The sequence below is a fragment of the Elgaria multicarinata genome, chromosome 21 (assembly GCF_023053635.1).
Source record: "Elgaria multicarinata webbii isolate HBS135686 ecotype San Diego chromosome 21, rElgMul1.1.pri, whole genome shotgun sequence".
Taxonomy (NCBI): Eukaryota; Metazoa; Chordata; class Lepidosauria; order Squamata; family Anguidae; genus Elgaria; species Elgaria multicarinata.
In genome coordinates, this window is record NC_086191.1 from 16,093,267 (window position 1) to 16,109,588 (window position 16,322).

At 43.8% G+C, this 16,322-nt stretch overlaps 1 protein-coding gene across 1 annotated transcript; it reads right to left on the reverse strand.

The window, feature by feature from the left end:
- Positions 1-1,712: 1,712 nt before the first annotated feature.
- Positions 1,713-13,966, reverse strand: LOC134411927 (SLAM family member 5-like). The gene is made up of 7 exons (XM_063145640.1): positions 13,735-13,966; positions 12,710-13,042; positions 11,497-11,799; positions 9,096-9,215; positions 8,792-8,886; positions 4,580-4,683; positions 1,713-3,670 (listed from the first exon to the last, which is right to left on the reverse strand). Exons 1-6 carry the CDS (start codon positions 13,808-13,810, stop codon positions 4,585-4,587), a joined length of 1,026 nt encoding a protein of 341 aa, XP_063001710.1. The 5' UTR covers positions 13,811-13,966; the 3' UTR covers positions 1,713-3,670; positions 4,580-4,584.
- Positions 13,967-16,322: the final 2,356 nt, after the last annotated feature.

Sequence of the window (16,322 nt, forward strand, 5' to 3'; positions counted from 1 at the left end):
TAAATCATGCTTTCATGTGAGTTTTCTCTTTTCCTGGCAAACACGACTGTGATTAACTGCAGGAACTCCCCCATCCTGTGTTGAATGAATGGCTTTATTGCTTACCTTCAATTTTCACCCACAGATGGTCTTCCTGTTTACAGGCATTAGCCGTTTCCATATGTGCAGCCCTTTAATCCAGCCTCATATATATATATATATATATTCCATTTTAGTTCAAGCACTGACGGACTGCAAATATTCTTCCCTCCCTGCAGTTTTTTCACATGAGTTTCCGGCCATAGCTCAGTGTGATAGAGTACATGCATTGCATGCAGAAGGTCACAGGTTCGATCCCCGGCTTCTCCAGGTAGACCTGGGGGGAAACCCTGCTTGAAACCCTGGAGAGCTGTTGCTGCCAGTCAGTGTCAAGAGTACTGGGCTACATGGACCAAATGTCCAAGTCAGTATAAATCAGCTTCCATGAGCATCCTCTCAGAATCAGGGAGTCTGGTTTAAGAGCAGTACGACAATGGAACCAGTTACCTAGAGTTACCTCCCACACTCGAGGCCTTCAAGAGGCAGCTGGACAACCATCTGTCATGGATGCTTTAGGGTGGATTCCTGCCTTGAGCAGGGGGTTGGACTCGATGGCCTTGTAGGACCCTTCCAACTCTGCTATTCCATGATTCCAGGTAATGCATAGCTTGGTGACATGAAAAGCAAGAACACGTCCTAAGGACCTGTTACTGACCCCAAGCTCTTGTCATATGGCTTTAATTTAGAGAATCAGATGGGATTCACCAACCAGAGCATACAAGCAAGCCCAGTGGGCATTAGCATGAAAATAACATTAAAGGCACCAATGAAGCAGTGTGTGTTTTAAGAGAGATGCAATGTTGCGCATGATCGTCACAGTGGCTCCATGATCCCAGGGTTGTACTCAAGCAAGCTCTGTAGCACTGCAAGAGATCCTTTGGCATACTTCTAAAATTACACATGTACCCCATTCAGGGTGCTGACAAAAGAAACCCACAAAGTCAAACAGCTTCCTATGGTTATTCCTTACTGGGCTCCCTGGCTGGGAATAACCAGCATGCTCGCTACAGTCCTGCTTGGCCTCTTTGAGCGTGCAACATTTTCTCCTTGTGATGTTTCTCCTGATGGGACACAGCACCATGGAACTGAGCATTTATAAACTTGTTTTGTCTATAAAGACACAGGCTGTGGATCCACCCAGCCTCGCTGGCTGCTTAGCTTTGCCGGATGACTCAAGCATGACCTACAACGACTCCTACGTCCACCTTCATCTGTTTCAGCGTGTATATTTTTTTCAATACAGCCCAAATGAATTTGGGCAGATGCATCCCACCAGGGTTGCTGCTGCTGATAGCAAGCCAGGGTGAAAAGTTAATGCTCATTCTCGGGAAGTGGGGTGGGGGTGGTCACCAGGGCAACAGATGTTCTTGCAGCTTCCTTGAACGTTAATCATCTTGTGATACAAGCAAAGATGTGGGACGCGGAGGTTAAGATGGAGCCAGGGCGGGAGGTGATCTCACTGCGGTCCAGAAAGGGCAGCGAAGAATTAACTTCGCGTAGTTGGAGCAACGCCTTCTGAACAAAGTTCTGCATTGCTGTTCAAGGCAGGGCCGCTCATAGATATTATTTATTTATATTTATTTATTGCATTTATATACCGCCCCATAGCCGGAGCTCTCTGGGTGGTTTACAAAAGTTAAAAACAGTGAACATTCAAAACAAATATAAAAAGTTTTAAAACATAAAAAGTATAAAAACAACAGTAGCCTTATAAAAACAGCTATTCTGGGTACTACTACTACTAATTTATTTATTTATTACATGTACAATATATACGCCCCCATAGCTCCATGGTGCAGTTAGGTAATTTTAGACCCTGGAATTAATTTTCTTATCTCTCCCCCTCCTCCTCCCCCTGGTTTAGATGGCCATGTGCAGCTGTGAAGCCCAACAGTAGCATTTGTCTCCTGCCCTGCCCCGTAACCTCTATTCCATGCTTTACAACTGTTCCCACATTCCTGATACGTTAGTATATCGGTAGCTATTCACCAGCTGTGATAAAACAAACCTCTAAGCATGTGGCGTTTTACAAAGGAGAGAAACCACACAATCCCTGGTCAATACTGGCAGTTGGAGTGTATAGAATTGAGATGGGTGATCTCTGCCTCTAAGATGTCCTTTCATTGCACCTTTGCTCCACCCTGAATCCACACTACCATTCTCCCCCTGCCTCCATGCTGCTGCCTCTTCACCCTTTCTCGCCTCCATTTCTTCTTTTAAGAACCTCTCCCTTTTAGTAGCTGCCTGGCTGCTTTTAAAGTCAGTTTTGCATCAACAAACTGGTAATTTCATCTGTCCGTGCCTCACCCTTCTTGCAGAACAGCTGAGCTATGCCAAGGCTTCCCATACATAACAGCCCTTCTAAAGGAGGAGGAGGGAGACAGAAGAGGAGACAGGAAGCTTCAAAGAGATCATGAAAACAGTTGCTAGAAGTATGAGTGGGGGGAGGCAAATAGTGCATCCTCTCTAGATTTAATTTCCTCTCAAGAATCCCCGAAACAGGATGCTGCTACCTTCTGTTCTAAGAGGGAAGCGGAGCAGAGCTAGGAGACGCAGTGCGTCCCCCACTTTCCCATCCAAACATGCACCAGAACAAATTCTACGTTCTCAACCTGCTTCTTTCCCCCCCTCCCTGCTGCAAATTTGAAAGAAAATATTCCATGCATCATCTGATTCTCACTGCAACAACCATATATAGAAGGTCCATCTTCCTTGTGTATTTAAGCTCTACTTAATGCATGCAGGGAAGGGGACAAAAAAGTTGCTCAAACCACAAAGGTCCTCCCCCTCCATGTGTGGCCTGCCCAAGTGTTATGCAGTTTGCAAAGAAAAACAGTCTAACAATGTTAATTTCTTACAGAGCAAGGAAACCCCCAAAGTGTGAAATCAGATCTGCTTAGTGACTTCCCCACATGTTTCTGGCACATTAATACTTGTTGATGTCCACGGCCAAGCATCCTTGCATGCAGATATATAATTTAGCCAAAATACATTTACAAACACACACACACATATACACACAGCAAAACACTTTTAAAAAGCATGCAAGAAAACACAGAACTCTCTCACACCAGTGGTTGAACACACTCTCACCACGTCTGGCATCTGGTATTGCAGCCACGGGACTCACATGACGTCGTCCCTGCCATGCACCCATCTTGCCTCTTTTCCTCCGTTTTGCATATTATTTTGGTGCATTGGGGGAAAAAAAGAACCTTTCCCCCAGTCTCTCTGGAAATGTAATGACAACTAGCTGTCATTTGCAGGAGTTTAGAAACAATTGCAAACACAAATGTTGCCTGGCTGAATTTGAAATTAGTTTGGCAGCCATCAGGGATATCAGAGCGAAGTTTTGGAAGGTCCACGTGCTTTCTGATAACTATATGTGTGCAAACAAAGCTGAGAAGTGAGACCAATAGTAGTATGAGACAATGTAATAATATAATCGTTCATTTGACCATTTGCGTAAGGGAAGCTAGGCAAGGACAACGCTTTCCTTCCTCAGGCATTTCCATGTTAGCAACAACGCACAAGTTGTTAGTTCTAATCAATGCAGCACAGCTGAAACCTTTGACATGGAACTGACCGGGACCTGCAGCAAAACAAATTCAAATTCAGGCCTGTGTTGTGTAATTTAACACACAAAACACATAAAGAAGATCCTCCCCCATATTTTTTAAATTGTTGATAGGAAAGAGCTTCCAGTGGAACAAGTATAGACAAGAAGACTTAGGCCTTAGCTAGACCTAAGGTCTATCCCTGGATTGTCCTGGGGTCAAACCTGTTCATCTAGGTGACACACAGGGGATCCAGTGCTCAGGCAGGAGCGAAACCTGGATGATTCCAGGATAAACCTTAGGTCTAGCTGTGGCTTTACACTTTCTGACGCTTCTTTGCCTCTGATTACAACTTTCCCCACCAGTTTTAGGGCCTCTCATCACCACGGAAACTGTAATTTTACAACTTAGATATGTGAGGAAATATTCATGAGACTGAGACTTCAAGGGGAAAGCCACTGAAAACGCTCAGTTCCTATTTACTTCATGTCTGAAAACTGAAACTGTGAATTGTCCCTTTGTTGCAACACCATTCCCATTATGTAAACAGTCCACATTTGACCCCTCCGTCAATTTAAAAGGAACTAGAAACATGTTGGAAATTCCCAATCTTTCTAAGTTCAGCAGTTCTAATCATAGACCATATAATATATAATAATAAATCATCAGTTCTATGAACAAGAAAAAAGGGGAAATAAAAAGTTGGGTGTTGTTGTTTTTTCCAAAGCACAATCAAGCTTTGATGTTTTGTTTCAGAAGCCCTGGGAGGTTAAGGAAATTGAAATTTGATGCTTGCATTTAAGCATGCTGCTTCCCTAGAAATCATTTGATTTGAGAAGAAGAAAGGGCTGGATAATGGCTAGGGAAAGACCAAACAAGACTGTTTCTACCCATTCGCAGTGTGGGAAGGGGGCCCTTCTCTCCCTATATTATTACAGACTCACCTTGTCTAGGTGATCTGGTCAGAAGGATGAGTGGGCAGCTGGAGTTCAGCATATACTGTCGGAGTTTTCATTCTGGGATTCTCATCAGAGAGTAAGTTAGGCTCCTGAAAGATAAAACCAACAAACCAACACAAATCTCCTACAGATGCTCTGTTTAAAAATAAAATAAAGCTCTCCCTTTAAATTGCATCCAGTTCTGGGCTCCACAATTCAAGAAGGACGCAGACAAACTGGAGCGTGTTCAGAGGAGGGCAGCCAGGATGATCAGGGGTCTGGAAACAAAGCCCTCTGAAGAGAGACTGAAAGAACTGGGCCTGTTTAGCCTGGAGAAAAGAAGATGGAGGGGAGACATGAGAGCACTCTTCAAATACTTGAAAGGTTGTCACCCAGAGGAGGGCCAGGATCTCTTCTCGATCCTCCCAGAGTGCAGGACACGGAATAACGGGCTCAAGTTAAAGGAAGCCAGATTCCGGCTGGACATCAGGAAAAACTTCCTGACTGTTAGAGCAGTACGACAATGGAATCAGTTACCTAGGGAGGTGGTGGGCTCTTCTCTCACATTAGAGGCCTTAAAGTGGCAGATGGACAACCCTCTGTCAGGGATGCTTTAGAGTGGATTCCTGCATTGAGCAGGGGGTTGGACTCGATGGCCTTAAAGCTCCCTTCCAACTCTGCTATTCTATGATTCTATGAAATGATTCAATTTGTACGGAAAGGCAAGCTCAATTGTGTGATTTTTACATTTGCAAATATGCTTATTTTATTCTACCTTTGCTAGCCATGAGAAAGGGGAAAGGAGCAGTACAGGACTGTCCATGGCCATAGCTAGACCTAAGGTTTATCCCTGGATCGTCCAGGGGTCAAACCTGTTCATCTAGGTGACACACAGGAGATCCAGTGCTCAGGCAGGGGCGCACCCAGGATGATCCCTGGATAAACCTTAGGTCTAGCTGTGGCCCATATCTCTCTCCTTTCTCCACTTCTGAGATTTCACTAGGTATTGCTTATTTTCAAGTAATGATGCAATGAATGGCAGGACTGAGGTGAAGAACAAGATGGTGCCCCATGCTATTCCATACACAAAAGCTGACTGGGGTGGTGGACGAATAAGCCTTCAGCAGTCATGATAGGGATGCAACCTCCATTGCACTTGAAGGCAAAAGTCTACCTTAGTGGGTGCAGAGCACGTCACATGGTACACAAATCTCCCTCCAATTCTTGCTGCCACCTCCTAACATCTGCCACTTGTGGTTATTGGTTCACTCTACTTCATGGTAGGGCCGGCCTTGATGAATGGTCTTGAAATTCCAAATTTCAGGAAGATATTTTGAGGCTAGCTTCCTTTCCCTGAAAATGGTCTTCTGCTTGTAATTTAAATCAAGAAAATTATAGAGGTTGCATGTGCCAGTTTTGCACAGCATGTTCAGCAAAAGTGCATTTATTAGGGGGGAAATGCACTGAAAAATATGTATATTAGCGAATGATATGTATCGTGGCCAAGGTTGAAGTTCACATACTGATTTCAAATTTTTGTGAACCGCCCAGAGAGCTTTGGCTATTGAGCGGTATAAAAATGCAATAAATAAATAACCGAATTTTGGCTGCATGGGAAGGTAACACCGAAAGGGAACATTATCAATCAAAAATGAGATAATGCTTGGCAGAGTTAAGCATGTGCCAACTATCGTTGAAGGAATTTGACCTTTGCTGTTATCCACTAGCTTTTGCATCTCCTGAACACTGCAACACAATTCTCAGCTCAAAAGTATTTCTGTTTAGAAATGCATAAAGATTAGGAGCCTGACAGGAAAAGAAGAAGAAAGGGAAAAAAAACAGAGGTGGCAATCTTGATTCTGCCCTGTGCTTGGATGGACAAATTTCACCAGTTCCACTCTCTCCCACACACATTTTTTAAAAAAATCAAGTTTTGGGTCTAATTTGTGAGTTTTGGTAAGTTCTTATTAAAAAAAATGAACAAAATTAAATTCTCACCCATCACTAGTCTTAGGTGCCAGTAAAACTTGGTATGATCCATTTAGGATGGAATCCTATGCTTATTTAGACAGGATATTTTGTAGTAGGACTTTTTTCTGTCTAAGGCCACAGCTAGACCTAAGGTTTATCCTGGGATCATTCAGGGTTCACCCCTGCCTGAGCACTGGATCCCCTGTGTGTCACCTAGATGAACAGGTTTGACCCCTGGACGATCCAGGGATAAACCTTAGGTCTAGCTATGGCCTTAGACAGAAAAAAGTCCTACTACAAAATATCCTGTCTAAATAAGCATAGGATTCCATCCTAAATGGATCATACCAAGTTTTACTGGCACCTAAGACTAGTGATGGGTGAGAATTAGCAGTTTCTGCAGCTGAAACTCTCCCCACGGCCTGAGTTCGATCCTAGCAGAAGCTGGTTTCAGGCAGCCGGCTCGGTTCGACTCAGCCTTCCATCCTCCCGAGGTCGGTAAAATGAGTACCCAGTTAGCTGGGGGAAAGGCAATAACAGCCAGGGAAGGCAACGGCAAACCACCCCGCTATAAGGCCTGCCAAGAAAACGTCAGCAAAAGCTGGCGTCCCTCCTAGAGTCAGTAATGACTCAGCGCTTGCACGAGAGGTTCATTTCCTTTCCTTTCCTTCTAGCTATGGCCTAAGTTGAAATGTCAGGAAGATTACAGAAGAGGGAAATGAGGGGGACTGTTTGAGCAAGACATTAAACATCTGTACACTGTACAGTGTACACAGGATGCATTAAGGTGTATTGTTACATATCCAAATATTATTGCTGTATGCAAACACCACGGTCAGTAAGAAGCCATCTGTCTGCATCATAAACAAAGCTTTCAGATCCTAACTGAGTTGTTGCCAGGAAACCGCATTCGGGTAAAACCTGGGCTTTATTGTTTCAGAGACAATGAACTGTTCACCTGCCACTTCCTTTTAATTCCGGGCAGGAATTGTTTGCTTCTTCTTTCACATTAGCCCAAACCACAAAACACATTTGTCTAACCAGCCAAGACAGAGGTGCTCCTAGTTAGTTGAAAGGCAGACCAGGGATTAAGGATTCAACCTGAGTTGGATGGGGTTACACTCCCCATTTTATTTATTCATATATTTATTATATTTATATACTGCCCCACAGCCAAAGCTCTCTGGGCAGTTCACAAAAGTTAAAACAGTAAACATTTAAAAGTATACAAAATTTAAAAACCATCAGAAATATAAAAACAACAGTATAAAAACATCAGTATCCATTTAAAAAACAACAGTTCTGGGGTCTGTTAGAAAACAAACTTAGTGTTGTTAAATGCTGTTAAATGTCTGGGAGAAGAGAAAAGTCTGGACCTGGCGCCTGAAAGATAACAGTGTTGGCCCCAGGCGAGCCTCATCAGGGAGATCATTCCACAGTCGGGAGTAGGCACTCGGAAGAGGACCTTAGATGTTGAGCGCAGTGTACAGGTAGGTTCATGTCGGGAGAGGCGTTCCATCAGGTATTGCAGTCCCAAGCCATGTAGGGCTTTAAAGGTTAAAAACAGCACCTTGAATTGGGCTCGGAAACATATAGGCAGCCAATGCAAGTGGGCCAGAATCAGTGTTCTTACTTCCTTCTGATTGTGCTTACAGAGGGTGTGAAACAAATTGGTTTATGTTTGCTCAAGGGAGTCACGACATACTAGTTAAGGGTATGGGGTTCTTCTGGGCCTGGAGGTGGACCCAGAACTTCCCCTGGCATTTAGAGAGAGGGTGTGGACCTGTCGTTATTTATTTCATATCAGTCATAGTGTATTTATCATTTATAATTCTATAAATTGTGGATGCCTTTGTAACTATAAAATTTAGCTTAAGCTACAGCTTATAATAGGGCATGATCTGTACTACTGCTTTAGAATGGTATTGAGAACTGTTGGGGTTCTGGACACACTCCAACTCTGTATTTGCTTGGTGTATATCTGGAGTCATAAAAGTATAACATTTATTTTACAGTGAAGCAGTAAAGCACGAAAATGAAATAAAAAGCTACTTTTGTTTGCATGAGCAAACAGTGTTCCTAGCTGGCACCAAAACGTCGTTAGAATAGCCGCCAGGTGTACCGAAGTCCTGATATGCAGTTGCCAACCACCTACGCACCTGAAGACACCTGAGACGCCAGCAGGGCTTGGGATTTCTGTCTGTATTGCCTGAGTATTACTCTTATCACTCTACGGGGTAATCTCACCTGATCCTCATTGCCTTCTGGGGGGCTCCTGCTCTTTCTGATTTCTGAGTATTGAAGATCTGGGAGTTTCTCCTTCGGCAGTGTGGAAACATCTCCTGAATGTAACGTAACACACATTATTATATTAACAATCCCTGCCTCTAAGTACAAACAAAAGAAAGAGAGAAACGTATTTGGGAACCATGTTGACAGAGACTGAAAATAAATAGAAATAATCTGTAGAATGTTCTTGCTACCACCCACTCACAATTTTTAGACAACCACGTCCGCCTCCCGTGCTCAAACCTTTCGTTTGCTTTCCTACCTGTGTTGCTCAACGTTTTCCTCCTTTCCTTCCAGGTCCAGATCCCCAAAACTGCAGCAAATATAATTGTTGCAACAGGAGCAGGGTACCACAGCCACATCCTTCCACTTGGACTTTGTTCTGTAACAAGCAACAATTCTAGTTTTGGATTTTGAGGCTATTACACTATTTTTAATCATGGGGGGAAATAGAGTGAAATTTCTCATACCCGTTTTTAGTTAAGCGCATGGCAAAATGAGATTTTACCTTTGTACAAGTACAAAGTAGTTATTTTAATAGGACTGAAGGTGCAAATGTTTTCAAAACACCTTGATCCCCAAATGTTATTTTTATATGAATATTTGGTTGGGCCATTGCAACTAAAGAACCATCTTTCTGCTGCTCCAAAAGAGACCATGATCCAGTAATGCTCAGCCGAATCAAGACGAGATTTGTGTTCAGAGGCAAAACCACAACTGAGTGCAACAAAAGGGGGTGAGACATACTGCAGAATGTGAAACATTCTGTCGGGGATGCTTTAGGATGGATTCCTGCGTTGAGCAGGGGGTTGGACTCGATGGCCTTGTAGGCCCCTTCCAACTCTGCTATTCTATGATTCTATGATTTGTTCCAGTGGAACCAGGCTGGATCAGTTCCACCTGTGTATTTGTAATAGCAGCTGCATTTCAGATATTTTATTAAGACTAGCAAACAGGCTCAGTTTCACACCAGGTTCATTAGATACAGGAAAGCCTTTAGGTGAAATCACCCAGATGTCAGAGTTAGAGCCATGGCTTCTGGCACCCTTAGCATAGTCCTGCCTATGGTGAACCCCTATAGCCCCATACGGGGGAGGTCTTCCCACTGCATTCTCCTGAGGAGGGGGCTGCCTCAGAGAAGGAGGGACAGGTTAGCCCTATCATCCAATCCCTCCGCCTCCTAAATCTCTGAAACTGCACAGGCTGCAAAGCTATATACTGCTTAGAGAAGTTCCCCCACCCACGAGTGACTGAAGGTGTTACCGTAGGCTTCAACCACATGGACACATTTACATCAACTAAAATTTATTTATGTGTGTTAAACACACACACACACATCTCTGGGTACATTTAGTATGCATGTCAAATTTCGCATGTCTAGGTTTTACTGTCCTGGCGCTGATAGAAATCTCAGCAGACACACATCCTCTTTTATTGTATACATTCTTTAAAGCCCTTTTATCAGGATGAGAACAGTCGTTAAGATAGGGATATGCCGAGGCAATAAAACCGGCCGTTATTCACAACTGCCAAAAGTTGTACACTTCCCAGGCACTCTTTTCGATGCCAGGTTTTATTTTCCCAGTATTTTAACATCTTATCATCTTAGTCTTTTAACATTCCTGTTTTAGGGCGGGAGGAAAAAGAATATGCTGGATTGTTAGAAGGAAAAGCATCAGAGGAGAGTGTGTTAAGGGAACTCCTCAGCTCCACCTCTAAGTTTTCTATAGTAATCTTGCATTTTTCTCCTGTTTATCCATGGGTCTGGCTGCTTCCAGACAGAGAGCGTAATGCTAAGAACCAAAAGGCGCTGGGCAGCTGTACCGTCTTTTTCTCCCTTAATGTTTTTTTTGCAATAAGACAAAAGGTGGAAGATGTTGTGGGAAACCCCAGGAGGGTTTAGTTTGCAAGTCGACGACATCTGGATCCTTCTGCAAAATTTTGTAAATAAGGCAGGATGATGGCCCAGTGAAAGCTTCACCTGGAAGCACTTTCTCTTCCCTCCCTGTGCCATCTTTAAGACATAGAATCATAGAATAGCAGAGTTGGAAGGGGCCTACAAGGCCATCGAGTCCAACCCCCTGCTCAATGCAGGAATCCACCCTAAAGCATCCCTGACGGATGGTTGTCCAGCTGCCTCTTGAAGGCCTCTAGTGTGGGAGAGCCCACCACCTCCCTAGGTCACTGGTTCCATTGTCATACTGCTCTAACAGTCAGGAGGTTTTTCCTGATCATAGAATCACAGAATCATAGAATAGCAGAGTGGGAAGGGGCCTACAAGGCCATCTAGTCCAACCCCCTGCTCAAGGCAGGAATCCACCCTAAAGCATCCCTGACAGATGGTTGTCCAGCTGCCTCTTGAAGGCCTCTAGTGTGGGAGAGCCCACAACCTCCCTAGGTAAGCTCCTTGGGACTGTAAGCTCCTTGGGACAGGAACTTAGTTTTCAAGACACACACAAATACAAAAGGACATACATTTTTGCATCAGTTCATAAATTTGTCCAACTTGTCAAAACCTGAAATTCAAAGTTTTCAAAATTGGGGTTAAGGCTAATTTATAAATCTAATAAAAAGTATTAAAGGATGTGTCAAAGATTCAGCGCTCAAAGCAGAACCCATGCTAATGTATAATTTAAAAAGGGGGGAGGCAAAGAATTGCTCACCATCATTCTTGCAGATGTTGGACAATTCGACTGAGACGCTCTTCTGACCTGCTGGATTACTGATCAGGCAGATGATGCTGGAGTTGGAGAAACCAGACTGCCAGGTCAAGTGGACGCCTGTGCTGTTGGCAGAGCGCTGGATCCAGTTCAAACCATCTTCTTCTAAGGGTCTGAGTGGGTTTCCTCTTTTCCAGGAGACATTAAGTCCTTCCCTCCCAAATGGCTCACACTGCAAGGTGACATTACATTCATCTGGAGTGTTAGAGACTACACTGTGGCGTATCTGTGGACTTGGTACAGGTTCTGTTGGAGACAAGTAAAACCTTCATGACATTTTGGGGACGGGGTGCAGCTCATTAGTAGAGCAGCTGTTTTGCATGCAGAAGGTCCCAAATTCAATCCCCAGCAGGTCCATGTAGGGCGAGGAAAGAAGCCCACCAGAGACCCTGGGGAGCCTTCCCTGTTCATGGGGCAAAGCATTTGAGCGTTCAGACCTGTTTACCTGGGAGTCTTAGCCCCTTCCTAATGTTCATAAAAACAGACGGAGATCACATTATTCCTTTATCACCTCCCCTGACCATCTGTTGAATCTGCTCTGGCGCCTCCTGCATTTTGTAGTTTTCTCCAAGAGTTTGCCATAAGCTAGCTAGCTCCTTAAGGTTCATTTAATTTCAGGTACCTTTCTGCTTTCCCCTGGCCTCACCCTGCCTGAGAACTGGACCTGAAGTTTGGGAGTGATAAATGAATAGACTTTGTTGTTTATTCGTTCAGTCGCTTCCGGCTCTTCGTGACTTCATGGACCAGCCCAGGCCAGAGCTTTCTGTCGGCCGTCGCCACCCCCAGCTCCCCCAAGGTCAAGTCTGTCACCTCCAGAATATCATCCATCCATCTTGCCCTCGGCTGGCCCTGACGTCAAATTATTGGGCTTTAAGCCCCAGGAAAGAGAAATGGATGGATTAATTTTCGTGAACTGCCTGGAGAGCTTCAGCTATTGGGCAGTATACAAATGCAATAAATAAATAAATATTAAGGCTTGATTATCTGAGAGCTTGGTTGGTGGTCCCCCTTACTTCTGAGTAAGTGTGCCTGACATTGGGAGAAACACAGTCACTTCTGAACCACCCTGGTGACCATTTAAAAATGCAGGGGACTTGTTACCTGGAAAACTGTCACTCATTTACACAGACTTGGATGCTGAGGAATATATACTTGCCATAAACGGTGAGGACGAATGTATGATCTTGATAGCGTCCTCTAAAAAATATCACACGAGCTTTATATTTCCCACTATCCTCCATCTTCAGGTCTTTGATCCTCAGTGTGGTCTCATTCGCCATTTCTACCCGCTGCTCAAACTGGTCGCTGTAAGTTTGTTCCAATTTTCCATTTTGAAATTCAGCGAAGTTAAACGCCAAGGCATTTTTGGGTTGGAAACCCCATTCAATTTTGATCACTTCTTTTGCCAAGGATTCGTTGACAGAAAGAAAGATTGATCCTCTCCGGATCCCAATCACAGGAGTGTTCAGTTCTGAATTAGTTACAGGGCCTTAAAAATAGGGAAGAAAATAATAAATGCCAAAGACTATCAAAAACAAATGGACAAAGCTGCACTGGTATAAAGGGTCGATGGATGTTGCGACCAAGTTATGCAGTTCTCAGCTGTGGCTTTTAAGAAAAAGTAACACGTCTTTGTAAACATGAGTTCCAGTACAATACAAATCCAAAATTCTGCTTGCAAGAAGCAACCAAGAATTAACAAAGAATATTTTGCAAGATAATTTCTAAGCAATTTTTCAGAGCCACTCTGAAAGTGATATTTCGACTTACAACATTTCATCTCCATTTCCCCTTCCCCAAACTGAGAAAAAAAGGGGGGAGGTTTTAGCTGTATTCCATCCCATCCCTAATCCCCATTTGTTTAAGATTCAATAGCGAATGGTTTTATAATCTATGCATCTATCATTTTTAGCACAATCACTCTATTGCTTTTTTTCATTCCTGAGCTGCTTCTCCATCATTTATACTATTCATTTCTGCTTGTATTGCAGCATATTTAAAGAAAATTAAAGTTATGAAGTTACAAGAATCCAGAGGCTGCTCCTTGCGGCTTGTCAACATCTTTTCACTAAGCTTAAACGGACATACCAGTAGTTCTGTTTCCTTCTTCATGAGAAACCAGGCTTATTTTTCTCTGAATCACTGTCACGAAAAACATAACAAACATATGGGCAGACTTACCAACCAAAGAACACAGAAATGACCCATACAGAAGTACGGTCTGGGTGCTTCTGCTGCTAGCGCATTTCACAATCATCGCCTGCTTGCGGTGTGGAGAACGTCTGCTTATACACACACACACTTCTGTTTGTCAAGACTTTTTCTACAGAGGAGGGGGTTTGGAGTCATGTCAAATAAAACCAAGCTGAGTGTCTCTCTCTCTCTCTCTCGGGGCTGATCAGGACATGGACTGTAGCTCTCAAACTCATATTTCTGCTTTTTTGTTGCAGAACAGCTGTGTTTAGAGGAAACGTTGTGTGTGTGTGCCATGAGAAGGGGGAGGGATTAAGATAGCATTCATGTGCAGCTCAGCTTCTGTTCCTCTTCAACCCTGAAATTCACATCACCACTCAGGAAAGTGGGTTGTAAGGGTCTGGACACATGCATCCCTGAACACAAGCAGAGTTCATTTCTCTCATCAGTGAGCAACTGCTCTCTGCTCTCTGCTTTTTAATACCCTGGAAGACAGAAACAAACTTCAAAGTGATCTTGATAGGCTGGAGTGCTGGGCTGAAAACAACAGGATGAAATTTAATAGGGATAAATGCCAAGTTCTACATTTAGGAAATAGAAACCAAATGCACAGTTTCAAGATGGGGGACACTTGGCTCAGCAATACTACAAATGAGAAGGATCTTGGAATTGTTGTAGACTGCAAGCTGAATATGAGCCAACAGTGCGATATGGCTGCAAGAAAGGCAAATGCTATTTTGGGCTGCATTAATAGAAGTAGAGCTTCCATATCGCGTGAGGTACTGGTTCCTCTCTATTCGGCCCTGGTTAGGCCTCATCTAGAGTATTGCGTCCAGTTCTGGGCTATGAAGAGAGACTGAAAGAACTGGGCATGTTTAGCCTGGAGAAGAGAAGATTGAGGGGATACATGATAGCACTCTTCAAATACTTAAAAGGTTGTCACACAGAGGAGGGCCAGGATCTCTTCTTGATCCTCCCAGAGTGCAGGACACGGAATAACGGGCTCAAGTTAAAGGAAGCCAGATTCCAGCTGGACATCAGGAAAAATTTCCTGACTGTTAGAGCAGTACGACAATGGAATCAGTTACCTAGGGAGGTTGTGGGCTCCCTAGGTAACTGGGGAGGCATTCAAGAGGCAGCTGGACAAGCATCTGTCAGGGATGCTTTAGGGTGGATTCCTGCACTGAGCAGGGGGTTGGACTCGATGGCCTTGTAGGCCCCTTCCAACTCTGCTATTCTATGATTCTATGCTCCATGCAAAGAAAGTATAGCACTTGGATCTCTCCCCAGGCACAGCTTGAGTGCACCCCCCAACCTCTGTGCCTCAAGTCTGAGGATTATTATTATTTATTCATTTGTATAGCACCATCAGTGTACATGGTGCTGTATAGAGTAATACAATAAAATAGCAAAACCCTGCCGCATAGGCTTACATTCTAATAGAATCATAATAAAACAATAAGGGGAAGAGAATGCACCAAACAGGCAAAGGGTAGAGTAAAACTAACAGTATAAAAGTAAGATCAAAATCAAGTTCTAAAAGCTTTAGAAAAAAGAAAAGTTTTCAGCTGAGCTTTAAAAACTGTGATTGAACTTGTAGTTTGCAAATGTTCTGGAAGTGCGTTCCAGACATAAGGAAATGGACGAAGCTGAGTAAGAGAAGTAGAGACCCTTGGGCAGGTGAGAAACATGGCATCTGAGGAGTGAAGAGCACAAGCAGGGCAATAGTGTGAGATGAGAGAGGAAAGTTAGGAAGGAGCTAGACTGTGAAAGCTTTGTAGGTCAACAGGAGCAGTTTAAATTGGACTCTGAGGTGAACTGGAAGCCAATGAAGAGATTTCAGAAGTGGAGTAACATGGTCAGAGCGGCGAGCAGCAGAGTGGTGAACAGAAAGCAACGAAGTGATGTGAGAAGAAGGAAGGCCAGTGAGAAGAAGGTTACAGTAGTCCAACCGAGAAATAACCAATGCATGAATCTTGGCAGAAGAGACAGACAAAAAGGATCCTGGCAATATTATATAGGGGGAAAAGACAAGGTTTAGCTACTGCCTCAATATGAGGAATAAAGGAGAGCGAGAAGTCAAATATAAAGCCAAGACTACGAGCTTCCTTGACTGGAGTAAGTGTAACATCATTGACAGTAAGAGAGAATGAGAGATGGGGAGAAGGTTTAGGAGGCCACAAGTATGGAGTGAAACTTGCAATGTTCATATGGGTGAGAAAGAATGCATTTGGAAAGGCAGTGGAAGGCAAGCAGAGAGGGTATGAGCTTGTGTTGACTTTGTTAGGCTGCCTCCTAACAAAGAGATCCTTGGAACAGCAGCCCGTGCATCCTTACTTACTCCAGAGAAAATTGCCCTTGGCACACTACACCACATAAACACATTTACTCGCAAGTCAGTGTGCTTGTGATTCCAGCCCTAAACATCTGCAGGACACATGTTTTGAGTATTTATGCCCTCAGCCCCGTGATGTAGGGCATGACTCTCCTTTTTCAGTAGCGCATAGAAGGCACTCTGCATACACTCCAAAGCACGCATCTTTATTTCCCCTTCATGGTTTCATTTGAGGCATTGA

Bases quoted from the DNA above. Each gene is read 5' to 3' on its own strand.
- LOC134411927 (XM_063145640.1), bottom strand. From the start codon at position 13,810: ATGATTGTGAAATGCGCTAGCAGCAGAAGCACCCAGACCGTACTTCTG. The intron at 13,043-13,734 runs GTAAGTCTGCCC...CCTATTTTTAAG, and splicing joins ATTTCTGTGTTCTTTGGTTG to GCCCTGTAACTAATTCAGAA. The intron at 9,216-11,496 runs GTGAGCAATTCT...TGCTTGTTACAG, and splicing joins CAACATCTGCAAGAATGATG to AACAAAGTCCAAGTGGAAGG.